The sequence below is a fragment of the Prionailurus viverrinus genome, chromosome E2 (genome assembly GCF_022837055.1).
Source record: "Prionailurus viverrinus isolate Anna chromosome E2, UM_Priviv_1.0, whole genome shotgun sequence".
Classification (NCBI taxonomy): domain Eukaryota; kingdom Metazoa; phylum Chordata; class Mammalia; order Carnivora; family Felidae; genus Prionailurus; species Prionailurus viverrinus.
In genome coordinates this window covers 35228781-35245093 of record NC_062575.1, presented here as the reverse complement: position 1 = coordinate 35245093, position 16313 = coordinate 35228781, and the positions used below count along the sequence as shown (strand labels likewise).

Sequence of the window (16313 nt, the reverse complement as noted above, 5' to 3'; positions counted from 1 at the left end):
CTTTTTCAAAAACGGGCAACTAGCCTGCAGGTCGCAGTTCAACAATTTGATTTTTAAAATATTGCATTAACATATTGTTTATCTTGATTACTGAGCTTTTTGGTTCTCCCTGAAATTTTGCACTCAAGGTGGATGCTTCCCTCACCTCACCTCACCTCACCCAGGTCTTAGCCCTGGGAATTAGACACCTAAATTTAATGAGCTTAATGAGTTCAATGAGCTGAGTTTAAAACTTGGGAGCTAACCAGGCAAAACAGAAGGGAGGGGCATTCTAGGAAGAGGTGGCAGCATGGGGAAAAGCATGGAGGAAGGGAACAGCTGGGATGTACGTGGCAAACCATAAGCCATTTGATGCTTCTGGAAGGAGATTGCACAAGACTGTGTTGCAAATGTTCAGCTTCTGTTAAGTGTTGTGAGTTTTCTCTCATTCCCTGAAATTGAGAGTGCCGTGCAGTGTGTATAATCCTTGTTCAGTCTACTAGGAAGCCTCGGTGAACCAAATTCAGCCGTAAATCATAACAATAGTGGTCCTGTGAACTTGCCTTGATGGATAACAAGCTTTGGGAGACAGATCTTTTTAGGGTGCCTCTCTTCTCCAAAAACAAGGTCCAACAAATCAAGGCTAAGCTGGACAACCTCAATTTGCCCACTTCCAAAACTGTGGTCACAGATGGTACCTATTAATTACCAGGTTTCACTTTGGTAATTAATAGGAAGAGAAGGGGGCCCTTCAGCTCCGTGGTAGATTAGCTATATTAATGACCCTAATTCTCCATCCTTCCCCGAGTCCAGCCCCTTTGTTCTGAGATTTTACAGATCCTCCCATCAGAAGGTGAAGTGTTATTTCCCTGCCCTTGAGTATAAGTTTCACCATGTGATATCCTTTGGTCAATGGCACATGAACAAGCATGATACACAAGCAGAAGCTGGAAAACCACTCCTTATTCTGCTCTTGCCCTTGGCCAATGCCATGAGAAGAACATGCTTGGCTACCCTGTGAGAGCATAATGAAGAGCAAAGTTGCCCCAGTCATCCCAGCCAAGGCCATCCTACATTAACCAATAGCCAACAACCCAGTGCAGATCAGCCAAGTTAAGCCTCCAGCCCAGATCAGCCCAACCCAATGTATTTATTGGCCAAATTGATTACAGTATATCATTGAGGTATATCTCTTAACCTTTAGACATTTTTAACCATCTCATGTCCTTAAATCTTCTAAATTTGCTCTTGCTTGGAAGCTATATATGTATATATTTAATTTGTAGTAGTTAAGAATTGATTCAACTGCAATAGAAAAACACACATAATAATGGCTTAAGCAAGAAAGAAGTTTATTTCTCTCTCAAGTTCAAGAAACCTATTGGGAAGCAGGACAGAGTTAGTAGGCATTTGGCACAGTTGGAGCCCAGGCTCCTTCTATATTGTTGCTCAACCCATGTATGTCTTCCATTTCCAGGTTACCTCATGGTTCAAAATGGCTTCTGGAACTCCAGCTGTTACATCTACATTCCAGCCATCAGGAAGAGAAAGGGATGAGCTCATTTCATTTAGAATGTACATATACCACCTTCATTTACATCCCATCATCGAAACGGTATAGCTTTCAATAGTAATACGGCTATGCCTAACTTCTAGGAAGGATAGGATGTATAATCTGACCCTCTCCAAAGTAACATTTGCTCAGATAAAAATCACAGTTAATTTATTAAGGAAAAGGAGGAGAGCTAGCAGTCTCTCCTACACAATATGCCATTTTATTCATAATAATAATATTTATTCAATTTGCCCTTCAACAAATAAAAGGTGGCCACAGAAGGAAATCAGACACCAAGGCTAGAAGGCAGGACACCCAAATTAGAGTCTCAATTCTATCCTGAACCATGTGGCCTTGGACAAGACTGACATCCTCTGGGCTTGTTTCAAACCATCTGAAGTTGAAACCCAATACAACTAGAGACCCCTGAGGATACTTCTGGTTGTTTCCCAATTGAGGCTTCTCATTGCCTGGGTCCCTTCCTTCTTCAGGTGTCATCTGACTTCACTTCCTCAGCACAGCCTTCCTCCCTGCACCCCTGCCTCTGATGTCGTCCCCACTCATCTCACACAGTTCCAGTCCTTGTCCATCACAGCACTTGTGACTGTGTGTGGCTAGGTATTTACTGGCAGGCTTGCTTGCTAGGTGGCTGTCACGTGACTGTGAGCTCTGTGAGTGCAGGGGCCACATCACCTGTCCGTCTCTGTACCCCCAGCAATCCCCAGTAAATACGTGCTGGCTGGATGGCTGATGGCTTAAAGTTTGGGTCTACCTACTAAATGCTTGTAGGTGCAGAACCCACCCCCAAGAATGCACGTTTTAGAAGGGAATTAAAAAAAAACAGGTGAAAAACTAAATATTAAACATGCTGTGAGTTTAGGAGAGCATCGTCTGTGGCTGGGGGAACTTCATAAGTTTTTTCCTACAGCAGCTTCTCCACTGAGACCAAAACCCTTATCCACCTGCTTCCAGAAGCTCTAGGCAGGTACCTAATGACAGGAATCTGTGGCCCAGGTGTCCTAGTCCATTTCTTAGCCTGGGCAGAATTCCTGCACCTACAGAGCCCCTAGAAACCTGTAATTTGTACATGCAAATGCAGCAACAATGAACCTTAGGTTTCCAGTCACCTTGCCCACTCAAGCATCCAAACTGCCAGTGACTGATTCCATCACACCCTCCAGGCTGAAAGGGGGCCCCTCCTGTGTGAGAGGCCTGGCTTCATCATTTTCCTAACAACCACCATTCCACTTCCGGGTCTTCAGCCCTTCAACAGGCATCATGGCATTTAAGCCTCCCAGTGACCCCGCAAGGTCCGCCAGAACTGAGAGGTAAACTGGCTTGTCCCAGCTTCAGATCCTTTGGAGAGAGGTGGGGGCTGGTCTCCAAAGCACAGGCTTATAGCCCTGCACAACCCCCACCCCAGTAGTGTCTGATGGTGATGAATACCAATCCCAGTAAAGGCCCCCGTGTCCCCCTTTGAGCCCCCTCCCCTCAAGAAGTCACGAGGGGCTCTCAGCAGAAGGGCGGGGGCAGAGCCAGCCAGAGAACAATGGGCCCAGGCGAGGGGGGAGTCGGTGGGGTTCCCTGGCTGCCTTGTCATCGCCATAAACCTCATTACCTCCCGGTCCCCTAGGCCGCCTCTCTCCTTACCCAAGGCATCCGCCGGCTTCGCTGCTGATTCCCACATGGCGTGAAAAGCTCTTAAACCCCCCGCTGTATTTTTAATGGGGGCAGTGACTAATTTAGCCCTACGCCACCAACCGTCAAATCAAATCTGTTGGTACTTACTGAGGACTCACCTGGGCTCCATGGGGTTCAGGATAAATCTGGAGCTGGAGAGGGCCCAGAGACGGTGATCTGGCAAACCCTGGGACATGCTGGTCCTGCCCACAGCCTTTGGTGCTGTCTCCAAGGCAGGCCCGGCTGTGGATGCAGGGCAGACTGTGGCTGGCCACACTTTGGGGAACACCAATACCTACCCTGAGGTCTCCCCATTAAAGTGGCCAAGTCTCTAGGGTACTGAAAATTGAAGTTTGCTGCCTTGGACTTCCAGGAGGCAAGAACCCCGAATTCTAGGGGCGACTGCTCCATTTTGCCCAGCACTGGCAGGAGTCTGTGTGTCCGTGCAGGTGTGATGTACATTTTGTAAAACTAAACATCCCACCCCCTTACATGGGGATGCTTTTTAAAGGGGAACTCTTACAGGTCACCAGAAGCCCCTCGATATGGGAGTCAGAAGATGCTGGGTATAATTGCTACAAATTCCACGCCCGGACTTAGTATTACATTGTAATTAGGTGCAATCTGTCTGCCTGTTTCATTTCCGCTCTGCAGAGGGTAATAACCAATTTTCTTGCCCCTTGTGAAAAGTTAACAAGGAAGGGCTTCCCCGCGCAGGTTCTGAAGCCCTGGCCTCTGATTGGCAAGTCAGCCAGGAACCAGCATGACGGAGGTGTGGGAGCCTGAGGTTGCTGGGTGGGCCCTGGGGTGCCAGCAGGGCCGGGGGAGGTGAGGAAAGCAAAGCAACCAGGGTGTAGTGTCAGGAAACACCCCTTCTTGGGGTTTGCAAGTGCGGGGCGGGGGGGGCCTGAGATTTTGTGCTGTAGGCACCTGGCTTGCCCCACTAGAGTCCTGGCCCCGGCCACGGGTCTCAGCACTTCCACATCTCACTGATGTCTGTGATTGGGAACCTGCTGCTCCCACACGGCTCCACTCTGCAGCCCCCAGCTCCTGTCACATCCTCATGCCGTGGCCACAACTAGAATCCAAGTCCTGCCTGAAGTCCTGGGGAGGTAAGGGTTAACCGTTTGACCACCTGCATCCAGCATGTGGGAGAGCCATCCCCAGGGGGAGAAACAAGGGCCCATCATGGATAAGCCCACTTACGCCTGAGCTTCTCCCATCCACAAATGAAAAGATCAAAGTATTTCATCTTTAAGGATCCCTTCTGTTCTGACTTCTATGACCACTGCCACCTGATCCAGACTGCATGTGTCAGGTTACTATGTGTCCTTCTTCCTGAGGAAAGCTGGGTCTATTGTGCGCAGGTCCCCACAGGCACATGGGATCCCAAGGGGACTCTCGTAGGGACACACCCTATGGGTGACGACAGCCCCCCCCTCCCCCCCAGAGCCCCAAGCTGGGGAGGAGAGAACCAGGCAGCAGATGCTAATCGCATGGATTCCCTTTATTGAACTGTACTAGTTACTGCAGTCAGATTAAGTCACATTTAAAAGCAGACCATCCAGTTGCACTGAAACCGATTATATTCATTACATAGTTTTAATCACTGTCCGGTGAACTGGCAAATCCAATCAAAGCATTAGTCTTTAATTAAAAAATTAAAAGGAAATATTCAGACAATAGCCAAGCAATCACATCACGATGCACAATTACCTAGAATTGCAATTAAAAAGTAGTTAACCGAAGGGGGGGGGGGGGGAGGAAAGAAAAACAAGAAAGAAAAAAAAGAAGCAAAGGAAAAAAAAATCACACTAATCCTTTTTTAAAAACTATCAATATAATACATGAAGGAACAAAGGACAATAGCCTCAAAAAGCGGGTTTCTCTAACTCTAGAAATGTAGTCTTCGGCGGAAACTCTAAAAGCACACTAGCTGTAGCAGGACAATAAAAAATACTGAGCATGGAATACTTTTAATCTCTGCCATTAATATTCATTTCCAGCTGCTTATAATAGCAGCGCCTCATGGCCAAATCATTAGAGTTTTACATCTGGGTTGCAAATGACACTTTGATTGGATGTAATGTTCAAATGGCCCTCCCCACGGCGTCTCCGGCAAGCCTTCTGCGGAGAGGCGTCCTGTCGAGCGGTCCCTCACTGTGCGTGCTGGCTCATCGTGTGGTTCTGCAAAGGCGAAGAAAGGAGACACGCATGAGGGCAGAAGAATGGAGAGCAGGCCCGTCCCCTCCCACTCAGTGCATTTACGCCGGGAGCCACAGAAAAGCGTCTCGATTATTACAAAACAAAATGCAACAAGGAAAAAGTGCTCGGGGGACACAGCTGCCAAGACGCCACGTTGCTCTGGGGCTCGGGGATGAGCTCCTGTTGCTGCCAACCTGGGCTCTCTATAAATTGTTTTTTTAAAGACCGTTCAGGCCTTAACCACGGGGGCTGGCTATAGGGAGGGCGAGGGGACATGCCAGGAGGAGACTGGCAGGAATTAAAACCTTCCTTGCTCACCTCTCTCCGTCTCCCTTTTGCTCTGATGAGGAGGAGCACACTCTTATCTGATTGCCTGCAGGCTTTCCCCAGAACCCCCTGTCGGTCCTCCCGGGGAGCTGCTCCGAGCCTCGCGGAGGGAGACAGCAGATGTGCCGTGCGGCTCTGCGGCCAAGAAACACCCGAGTGGCACAGACGTGCTGAGGCAGTGGGCGGCAGTGGTGCCTGCGGCCGAGGACGGGTCACCCAGCGGGAGGGCGCCGGAGGAGGCAGCCTGCCAGCCGGGTCACGTGACAGCGCTGCGGCCAGAAGAGTGTGCGGTCTACCCGGATTGCCCGAAACCGCCTGGGCGTCCAGGGTCCAGGTGGGACCCTCTGGCCAAACGCTTCCCTCTCACCATAGCCCGTGGCATTTCTTCCCTGATGCCAGACGGAGCAGGCCAGCGGCGCTGATCTGTTTTCAGAGGAGCCATTGGCCTGGGGCCGGGGGTGGCATTTGGCCTCCAAGTGTGATTTTCTTTTCAATGGTCCCTGTTCTAAATCCAGACCCATCTTATCAAAGCCTCAAGTAGTGTCCAACCTCATGCCACCTGGAGAAATTAAGCAATATCCACCAGGGGCAGAGGAGCCCCTGCTTGGGGGCAGCACTGGACCTCCAGTCATGAGGAGCAAGGTCTCAGGGGTGCCCCTGCCTCCCCAACAGCTGGGCGCCCCAGCCCGCTCAGGGACTCCTCTGGGGCAGGGAGCCGCCGGCCTGCAGCTCTGCAGATGACCACCAGAGGTCAGACGCGGCGCTGCGTCTCTCTCCCGGGCTCCAGGTCTGAGCTGTGAGGGCCACCAGAGAATGTCGGACGCCTACAGCTTTGCCGGGGGGCCTGGAGCCACCTCCGCTCCCTGGCCCAGGGCCCCCGTGGCAGCCCCCTTCCCACAGTTGGCACTGCTGCTGCCTTGGTGGTGATGTCACCAACTCCTGCGGCAAGCTCACCGCCAGGGAGGGGCAGTGCCCTGTCCACTCGCAGCAGATGCCTGCTGATGCCCGCAGCACAGAGCGCCAACCACTGCTGTCCTCTTTCCTTGGGCTCCTGGGTACAGGCCACATGGCTGGTGCTTGGCAAGCACACGTGCTCTGTGCTGTTAGAGGTACATTTCTTTCAATCCCCACAATAGCCTTACAAGGTAGGACGTGGTTAAGATGAGGATATGAGGCTCAGAGAGGCTCAGTTACCGGTTCAAGGTCATCCAGCTAGGAATCAGGTGGGGTTGATCCAGGCAACTGGAATCCAAGAAAGCAAGGGCCTTGGGTGGGAAGGCAGGCTTCCCAGCACCCCACAACTCACAGGCATCCCAGTCCACAGATCATCCACACTCCACACCAGGCATGAGGACAGACTCTGCCAGCGAGGCCTGGCACCTCGGTGGGGGTGCCACGGACCCAGAGGCACAAGGCAGGTTGTCTGAGGCCACAGATGGGATGCGGCGGTTTCCATGGGAACGCCCACCCTCCAGCCCAGGCACCTCTCCCTGCACTTGTGCACGGACAGGCAGCCAGTCCTGCAGGGAGCCAAACCCACCCTACGGCAAAACATCCTCCTGGCTTCCAAGCCTTTGCTGATTCACTTCTCACTTCCTCTCTCTTTCCTCCCAACCAGACCATGCTTGAGGTCCTCCGAGCACCTAGTCACTTGCCATCCCTCCCTGCAGCGCCCCCAGGCCTTCCGACCCACCTCCCACACATCTATGTGCTTCCCAAGCGCAAGACTAGCCTCCTCTGCTGAACTGCATCACCTCCTCTCCTAGCCCCACAGTGCTTGGCCCAGGGCTGGGCATGCAGTGCCCAGTGGTGACATGACAAGCACAGCTGCCCAGGAATGATCGGGGGTCTCACTCTGCCACCCTGCCAACAGCCAGTCAATTAACAGTGCCACGTGGCCAGGGTACCTGGGTGTGGTCAGTCCTTTATTTGTGGGGGGGATGGGGAGGAGAGAGGGGAGGAGGGAGGTTAGGAGGATAAACATATACAGTTCTTTTTCTGTCCTCAAATTATGGTTCCTGGCACCAAGTAGACACTAAGTAAATATTTTTGAATGAATCAATGGAAGGATAAATAAACGGCTAAGTGTACGGATGTTGAAACATGGAAAGGGGAGAGGGCGCTCTGAGTGGAAGACACAGCACAACACAACACAAAGGTGTGGAGGCTGGAATAAGCCTGGCAAATGCAGGCACCAGAGGGATGATCCCAGCACAGAGGTACATGGAGGACCGGGAGGGATTTAGGCCCTGAATGTCCCTGAATGTAGACTCTGTTCCATAAGCAACAGAAAACCAGACATGATATTTGATCTCTACAAAATCCTCAAGGACCACCCACCACTACCATGGGGGAAAGGGGGGTGTCCAGGGATCTCTGGATAATGAAACAGCCTCTTGTCAGGAGGCAAGCACGGGGCCAAGAACAGGGCCAGTATAACACACATGGTCCACACTGGCTCATCCACAGGCTGCTGGCACAGAAATCCAGGAGGCAGGAGCCTATGCTTAGGACCACTGGTCAGGAAAATAAGAGAATAAATGCCACCTGTCAGACGAAAACCACAGTGGGCCTTTTCTCTTAAGGAGCAGTAGCAGGCAGTTCTTGAGTGAGACTCAAGAAAGAACTTCCTCAGAGAGAGTTCTGAGACCGAAGGGTAAAACTTCCTTCCTTAAAGTTCTACAAGAACAAAAGCCCAGGATGTCATAGCAGATGGAAATGTCGAAACTTGATGCCCCAAGGGGACCGGGCACCAGAATTCATGAGGCACTGCGTTATTAAGTACCTGCTGGATACTCTGCTCTGGGTCAGGCACAGAGCAGGGTAGGGGAAAACTCCAGCTGGGCCCACCCCTCTCAAGGGGCTTGCTGGGGGTTGGGGATGCTCAAGAACACAGACACCCAAACGTTTGTGCGGGATGAATGGTGCAGATGGTGGCTCAGCGAGGGAGAACAGTCCATGCCACCCAACAAGGGTGTGTGTGCTGGGGGGTGCTGAGGAGGCCAGGTGTTTGGCTGGGGAGGGCATGGGCTCCTCCACAGCCTGAGGGCACAGTCTCTGGAAGGGCAGAGGGGGTGGCGGGGACCCGTCACCAGGACTCACCAATCACCCAACACACCTGTGCGCTGAGCGGCTCCTGGCAGAGCCACGGCCGATCGGCACAGGTGAATACCTAAAAGCCTCCGCTCCTTCCCCGAGGCTAGCTGCTGTGGTTCGAGGGGCGGGGGCTTCATCAAGCCGTCTTAAAGAGCCCCTTCCACCCGGCATGGCTCTCACAAGGGCATTTGGCTTAATGTCTATTTCTCTATTTATGCCTGTGCTATATTTAGCCCCTTCAGAGAAGGAAGAAAATCGTTTTTTAAAGATACTACCAACCCTGCAGATAAACACTTCCCAGCACCATAAAGGCCGGGGGTGGGGTGGGGGTGGGAGCCAGGAAGGACTGGAAGGCACCCAGAGGGGAGGCCTGGCATCCACAAGGGCCTTTCTGCCTGCCAGGGAGACGCAGGTGTGGGCCGAGAAGCAGGTGAAAAAAATAAAATGGGGGTGGGGGGAAGGGAGGGAGGGGATAGGGGCACTGGTTTGCAGCTGAGATGCATTCACTCTGCAGAGTGCACACGGCTCTCAAGGAGAGAGGTTTCTGCTAGGACCTGTTTTGGGTGCCTATGCCTGGCGCACTGGGTCACCTGCCCCGGGCACATAAGTTCCTGATGGGTGAGGGTGTGGCAGGCCGGTGGGTGCTATAGGTGTCGTGTCTGGGGTCCTGCTGAGACCTCTATCTGCGCAAGTTGTCAACAGAGCGCTTGGGGCCAAGGAACCTTTTGTTACACCCTTGCCTTCATTTGTATGGCCATTCATTCATTCATTCATTCAAGCCTTCATTGAATCTGCCGGGTGATAGTCACCTTGCTTGTTGCTGGGATTCAGCAGCCAAATGATCCTAACCTAGAGCCCAAGCCAGGGTGTGTGCTGAGCACAGAGGAGAGTGCTAGGAGCACAGAGCCTGTTGCTGGACCTTCCTCCCTAAAGCACTGACACACACCTAAGTGGTCCAGTCAGAGGTTCTGTCATGGGCCCCTTCTGGTCTCCCCAAAACCAGGAGGCATCCCTGGCCCAACACACACTGTGCACCTCAACAATCATACACACACATGGACACAGTGTGCCCCTCCCTAATCTGCAACAGGGGTTCCTTCTCAAGGTCTTAGCTCTGCTTTCTGTCCCTTTCTCTGGGACCCTTATGGGTCTCCTTATGGCACCCACCCCCAACAGTGTCAAGTGGGGGAGACCAGAGGCACTGGCTACCTGCTGGCCTGGATAGTAGTGTCTGTGAAGTAACAAGGGACTTCTCCGCACACCCCAAGATGCACAGGCACAGGCTGGAGAGGAGTTCTCTGCACTGCATGTCCCTCTTGGACTGCGTTATTAGCTGCAATTCCTGTGCTCCAGCTACTTTGAGGACAAAACCTAAAGTCCTAGCACCTCACCTGGCCCTTAGCAAGTGCCCTGTTCTCAGTCACCACTGCCCGGGGGATCGCAAGTAGCCTTAGTGGGCTGAGACAGGCTGAGTCCTGGGTTTGAATTCTGACTCTGCCACTTGATAGCCATGTGGCCTTGAGCAAGGTCCTTGACCTCTGGACTAGGGGGAGGGGCAGTAATAACAGAACCCTCTTCCCAAGCGGCCCTGAGGACTCCGGAAATTAACGTGCACGCACGCACAGCTCCCAGGCTTGGCCAAGAGAAAGTGCTCCATAAATGGTGTTCAGGAGAGTCTTCCTGAGCAGACAAGGATCTCTGTGAGAGAAGGGCTGTTTGTTCCCTCCTTGGATCCTTGGACCCCCTTGGCACCAAGGGGTTCAGGGCTTGCAGTGTGGGCCACACGGAGTTTGATGATCCGAACAACTATGCCTCTCCCAGCTCCTCCTCCAAGGGCTGGCAGGATCTGAGGAGTGCTCCAGAGATGTCAGAGTGTTGGAGGCTCCTGTCTCTGGAGCAGCAGAAGGAGCAGCAGAAGTCTGCTAAAGGTACTGTCTCCTCCCCATAACCCCCTGGGTATAGCCTCAGTCCCACAATTCACTGCTCTCCCTCCCGCCCCACCTCCCCCTGGGGGCAGAGTGAGGTATCTGGTGAGGAGGGGAGGCTCAGGGAGACTCTGTGGGGGAGAGAGGTATGCACTCATGCACTCATTCAGCCACTCATTTACTCATTTCTTCCACAGCTGTTCACGGACTCCCTGTGTGTCAGACCCCCAGCCAGGCACTGGCACACGGAGTTGAAGGCTGGGCCCTCTCTCTTGAGGAGCTCACAGTTCCGTGGGGGCGGGGGAGCCAGACTCACACACCCTCACTCTTAAGGGCCACCAGAGAAGGACTGGCCCCAGGGCTTTGGCCCTCACATCCCTGTGGCAAATTAAGGGTGCAGGAACACTTGTCCCCCTAACACCTAGAACGTCTCACCTGCCCTCACCTGCAGAACCCACCTGGCTTCACCTTGACCCCACATCACCTCTCTCTGGCTCTAGGTTGGGAAAGAGGCTGTGGTGGATGGCCTTTCTCCCCACTGCCCACCGCTAGGCTACTCCCTGGCAGGCTGCAGCCACGGTGGCTCTCACAGGCCTGGTCCAAAAATCTGCCTTAACCATGGGAAGATATTCCCTCTGCTTCCAGGGGAAAAGGTAGACACTTCAGGTTAACATTGAAGCCATGTTTCAGCTAAGTGAGATTCTGATGTTTGTTCATTGAACAAACATGGAGCCTGGCCCTGTGCAGTGCAGTAGGCATAAGACAGAGAGAGAATAAGGTACATCTTGGCCATTTACAAGCTCACGGCCAAAGGAGGGGACGAGATTTTGCAAAAAGGGACTAGGGAAAGAGGACTTCTGAGAGGCAGGTGCTTAAGGAAGAAGCCAGCCTTCCAGCTGCCCATTTGAGGATGGCCTGGTTAGGGTTTGCACTGTGTGTGTGTGTACGTGTGTGGGTGCATGAGCGCAGTTTTCCAAGGAGAATGATCCCCCCGGAGAATGGTACAGAGGTGCCAATAAAACTGCTAATGATCACAGCTAACATTTATCATGTGCTCACTGTGTGCCAGGCACTATTCTCAACCCTTGATTATACTAACCCATTTAAACCTCACAACCCTGGGAGTTAAATATGATTGTTATCCCTATTTTACAGATGAGAAAACTGAGGCACGAACACAGAGAGCATGGAGATCCTGCAGCTGGTGACAGCCGAGCCCGATCCGCACCCATGCAGTCTGTGTGCAGAGCACACTCTTACCCACGGCGCCGTTCTGCTTGTGAAATGTGGAAAGCACAGCATATGCTGAGGGAACAATGAATAATTCAGCTTGGCAGAAGCACAGGGTATGTGCCACGGAGACAAGCCTGGAAAGGAAGGTGGGGGCCTTATTGATGAGGCTCCGTGATGCGAGACGAGGCAGTTCGCCCTTAAATCTGGGCCATGGGGAGCCATCGAAGGTATTTGAGCTGTGGAGTTACATGAAAGGGACAGAACAGGGAAAAGCTCATACCTCCAGCCAAAAAGGGGTACCAGCAGGGCCTTCATGCCCCCCACCTCCCTCTGCTCCCTTCCTGGGTTCCACCTCCTCCCTACCCCCAACACTCAAGTTATACTTCTCCCTTTGGTGAGGGTACAGACACAGACAGCCCTGCTTCCCTCTCTGCTGTGTATCACCTGGGCAGCCCCTCTCTGCTAGTGAGCACTTATTTTTAGAAGCGTTTGACAATCGTCCAAAGGTCTAAGACGAACAGATGGCCTGTCTTAAAGGCTCGTATGTTCGCTAGTTTGCACTTCTGACAAACGGTAAGCGCACTCGAGAGCACGCCATAAACAGCACTGAATGAATACTCAGAACACAATTTAGCTAATGCACGTCATTAAAATTAGGAGTGAGTGATGGCCAAGGTTCCCTCTAAATGCCTGCCCGGTGATGCAGCCGCTTCCCCGGGGGGCCCAGGCTGTGACATGCATGCACCCCGCGTCCCCCCTGTGGCCCCCACCCAGCAAGCCACCATTTACACAGACAGCAGATCAAGGTTTGCCGTATGAAGTGATACCCCTCCTTGGCATCAGGGTCCGGGGTGAGGCTAGGGACCCACTGGCCTGGGACAAAGCCCTGGAACATCCTCTGAGGCAAAAGCAAGCTCCCCCCCCCCCCCCCCGCCCCATGCTCGGGGATGTGTGCAAGGCTTTCCCAGTCCCGTCTCCCAGACAGCGAGACAGGCTGTCGTCTGCCACTCTAGAGCAGCAGGAAGTGAGCGTCGCACCCGCTTAGCCGGGGAAGTCTGTCTCTCGGGTGAGAGCCTCAATCCATCCGGAACTCCTGGCCTGCAGGGAGATTCCAGCTTCCAGGGAGCAGCACGGTTGGCTTTGGCAGGGGGATTTACCACTTTCTTTCAGAGCCAAGAACAGGAGCAGATTCAGGGCCCTAAATGTCACCTGAAAGCTTTTGTTGGAGGTGTGACCGTTGGGTTTCCCGAGCCCAGGCGGGGAGGCAAGGGGCCCTCTCTAATGCCCCTCTCGCCAGTGCCCTGCAGCACCCAGAACACAAAAGAGCCCAGCGGGTGGCCTGGCCAACCGCCGGTTCCATGAGGTGGGAAAACATCTTTCTTTGAGTGAAAATGGAGAGAAAAGATTGTTGTAGGGGGAAAAAAAAAAAAAGCCCAACGAACTCCCAAAGGGGCAGGTTCTGTACTGCTGTGCTTTGGAAATAAAACCCACCAGAGAATAGATTATAAGGAGGGAAACTGCAGCCTTCTATTAGAAGTCTGGGCCGTAAACAGGCTCCCATTTGGAGGTACCCAACAAAACAGGGAAACTAATAATACCCGTCTGGAGGGACAGTAGAGTCAGGGGAAGCACACTTCAGAATGCAGTGCTTTCTGCGTGTAGGGTGTCACAGGCCAGCAACCAGGTGACCTCAGGTAGTGGCTGCATGAAAGGCAGCGGGAGTTCTGTGGTTGGCTGCTTAGAGATTTGCCCCACCTTAGCAACAGAGGTCACCCTGACCTCGAGTCCTGCAATAATTGGGCTGAGGCCAATGTTGCTATTTCTCCAAAGGGAGGAGGGGTCCCCCATGGTTGGGCCCCTTTGGGTTGGGGTTCCCAGCAGACTCGGACTAAGGAGTGAGAATCAAGGGTTCTGGCAGTGGTGCACCAAGTGACCATAAATCCATCTATGGACCTTGGCTCCCTCCTGGTGAGGACAGTGAACTGGCCGGTGTCACCTGCAAGTCCATTCCAACGGCATCAGTCAAGAACCTGCTTGGAACCAGGCCCCTGGGCTATAGGTCATCTCGAATAGGAATTAAAACACACCCTCAGTGGGGCGCCTGGGTGGCGCAGTCGGTCGAGTGTCCGACTTCAGCCAGGTCACGATCTCGCGGTCCAGGAGTTCGAGCCCCGCGTCAGGCTCTGGGCTGATGGCTCAGAGCCTGGAGCCTATTTCCGATTCTGTGTCTCCCTCTCTCTCTGCCCCTCCCCCGTTCATGCTCTGTCTCTCTCTGTCCCAAAAATAAATAAACGTTGAAAAAAAAAAAAAAAAAAAAAACACACCCTCAGGGGCGCCTGGGTGGCTCAGTCAGTTAAGTGTCTGACTCTTGATCTCGGCTCAGGTCATGATCTCACGGTCCGAGAGACGGAGGCCTGCATCAGTCTGTGCTGACAGCATGGAGCCTGTTTGCGATTCTCTCTCTCCCCCTCTCTCTGCCCCTTCCCTACTCGTGCTCTCAAAATAAAAAAATAAAAAATAAATAAAACATGCCCTCAAAGAGCCTGAGTCTTTGAGACTCAAAGAACCAGACCCCTAAAAGATAGGATTGCAGCCTGATGGACTCAGGGCAGGCCAGGGCAGGAATCCAAGCACGCACCTCAGAGCTTGGGGAGAGATCAACAAGACCCCCTGAAACTCCGGTAGAATGGCACTGGGTGGATAGGTTCCCAAGGCCAGAGAGGGGTTTTTCTCCCCACCTCAAGGTGCATCTGTGGTTCAAAGAGCACACACAGAATACTTTGGGGAGACTGAGGCCTCCTATCAGTGTGGGCACCAAACTCACAGTAAATGTAGATGTACTGGAAAAGAACAGCTGAGATCCAGTAGACCCAACTGTGGTGAGCAGGGCTCCTCTGACTGGGAGCAGCAGGGCCTGGACAGGGGCCTCCAGCTCCGGGACCCAGTGCTGTTGAGTTCACCCTGCAAGAGAGTGCAGCCCAGGCCAAGTGCGAGGCAGTCAGGTGTGGTGGGGACTGTGTCATCCCAAGAACCCAAGCCTTGTTGGAAAGGGGTAGTCCTCCTCAGATCCAGGCTAGTTTTTTTTTTTTTAAAGAGTATTTATTTATTTCGAGAGACAGAGAGAGCACGAGTGAGGGAGGGGCAGAGAGAGGGGGAGAGAGAGAATCCCAAGCAGGCTCCAAGCTGTCAGCGCAGAGCCTGATGTGAGGCTCGAACTCACAAGCTGTGAGATCGTGACCTGAGCGGAAACCAAGAGTTGGATGCTTAACCTACTGGGCAACCCAGGCGCCCTCAACCTAGTTTTATAATGAAAACTGAAACGTACATTTAAAAAATATATATATAATGTCTCGATGTTTAAAGCACCATGCAGACCAATCAAACAATGTTTGACAGAGCCACACAGGAGCTCCAAAATGGCCATCTCAGACAGAAGGGCCAGCGAGCCCTCCCTCAACCACTTGGAGAGGACAGACCACGTGTGTCCTATCCATCCTCTGAAGGGTCTAGATAATCATCCCTTCGTACCTTCTTTCTCCCAAAGAACTTAGGAACCCTCCCACCCATCACCCACTGACTGTGTCTCAGGCATTGTGGGGTGGCTGCACCTCGGGGTGCTTGTGAATGCAACATGGTACACAGAGCTCCTCCTACCTCCCACACCCACCTCCAAACACAGACACACACACACGCACTTCACAGAACCCCCGGTCACACTCACGCACACTCACGCTCACTCACAGATACCCCACAATCCCATGCACACATATACACACACACTCATGGATAACTCCCAGATACATACGCACACTCATAGCTATCCCATGCGCACGCTCGCAGATCCCCCACAATGACTTAAACACACATATACATGCGCTCATGGAAAATTCACAATTACACACACACACATCCATGAATATCCCATGTACAGACTCACTCATGGATGCCCCATAGTCACATGCACACGCACATATACACACTCACGGATACCCTACAATTGCACACACATACACAGAGTCACATATATTCTATATGCATGCATATACGCACACATGCACATACACTCACAGATATCCCACAATCCTTAGCACACACATGTACATACACACTCATAGGCGCACACACACACACACATAGACATTACACTGACAACGTGCCACAGAGTGATTGAGGGGTTGTCACATTTGGCATTTCGTCTCCCCTCAGTGTGCAACTAACCTGTCCACACTCACACCACCACTAGGACCCTCTGGAAGCCCCCATCTGCCGATGACCCAGGTTCCCTCCAGGGCTCCCTCTTCCTGGCAATGGAA

At 52.6% G+C, this 16313-nt stretch overlaps 1 protein-coding gene across 3 annotated transcripts in view; it reads right to left on the bottom strand.

Moving 5' to 3' along the window:
- Positions 1-4706: 4706 nt before the first annotated feature.
- Positions 4707-16313, bottom strand: part of ZNF423 (zinc finger protein 423) — a 334910-nt gene continuing 323303 nt past the window's right edge. For all 3 annotated transcript variants that reach the window (XM_047836283.1, XM_047836284.1, XM_047836285.1), the window contains one exon: positions 4707-5401. In XM_047836283.1, coding sequence (XP_047692239.1) covers positions 5372-5401 — 30 coding nt within the window. In that variant the 3' untranslated portion in view covers positions 4707-5371. The remainder of the gene's footprint in view (positions 5402-16313) is intronic.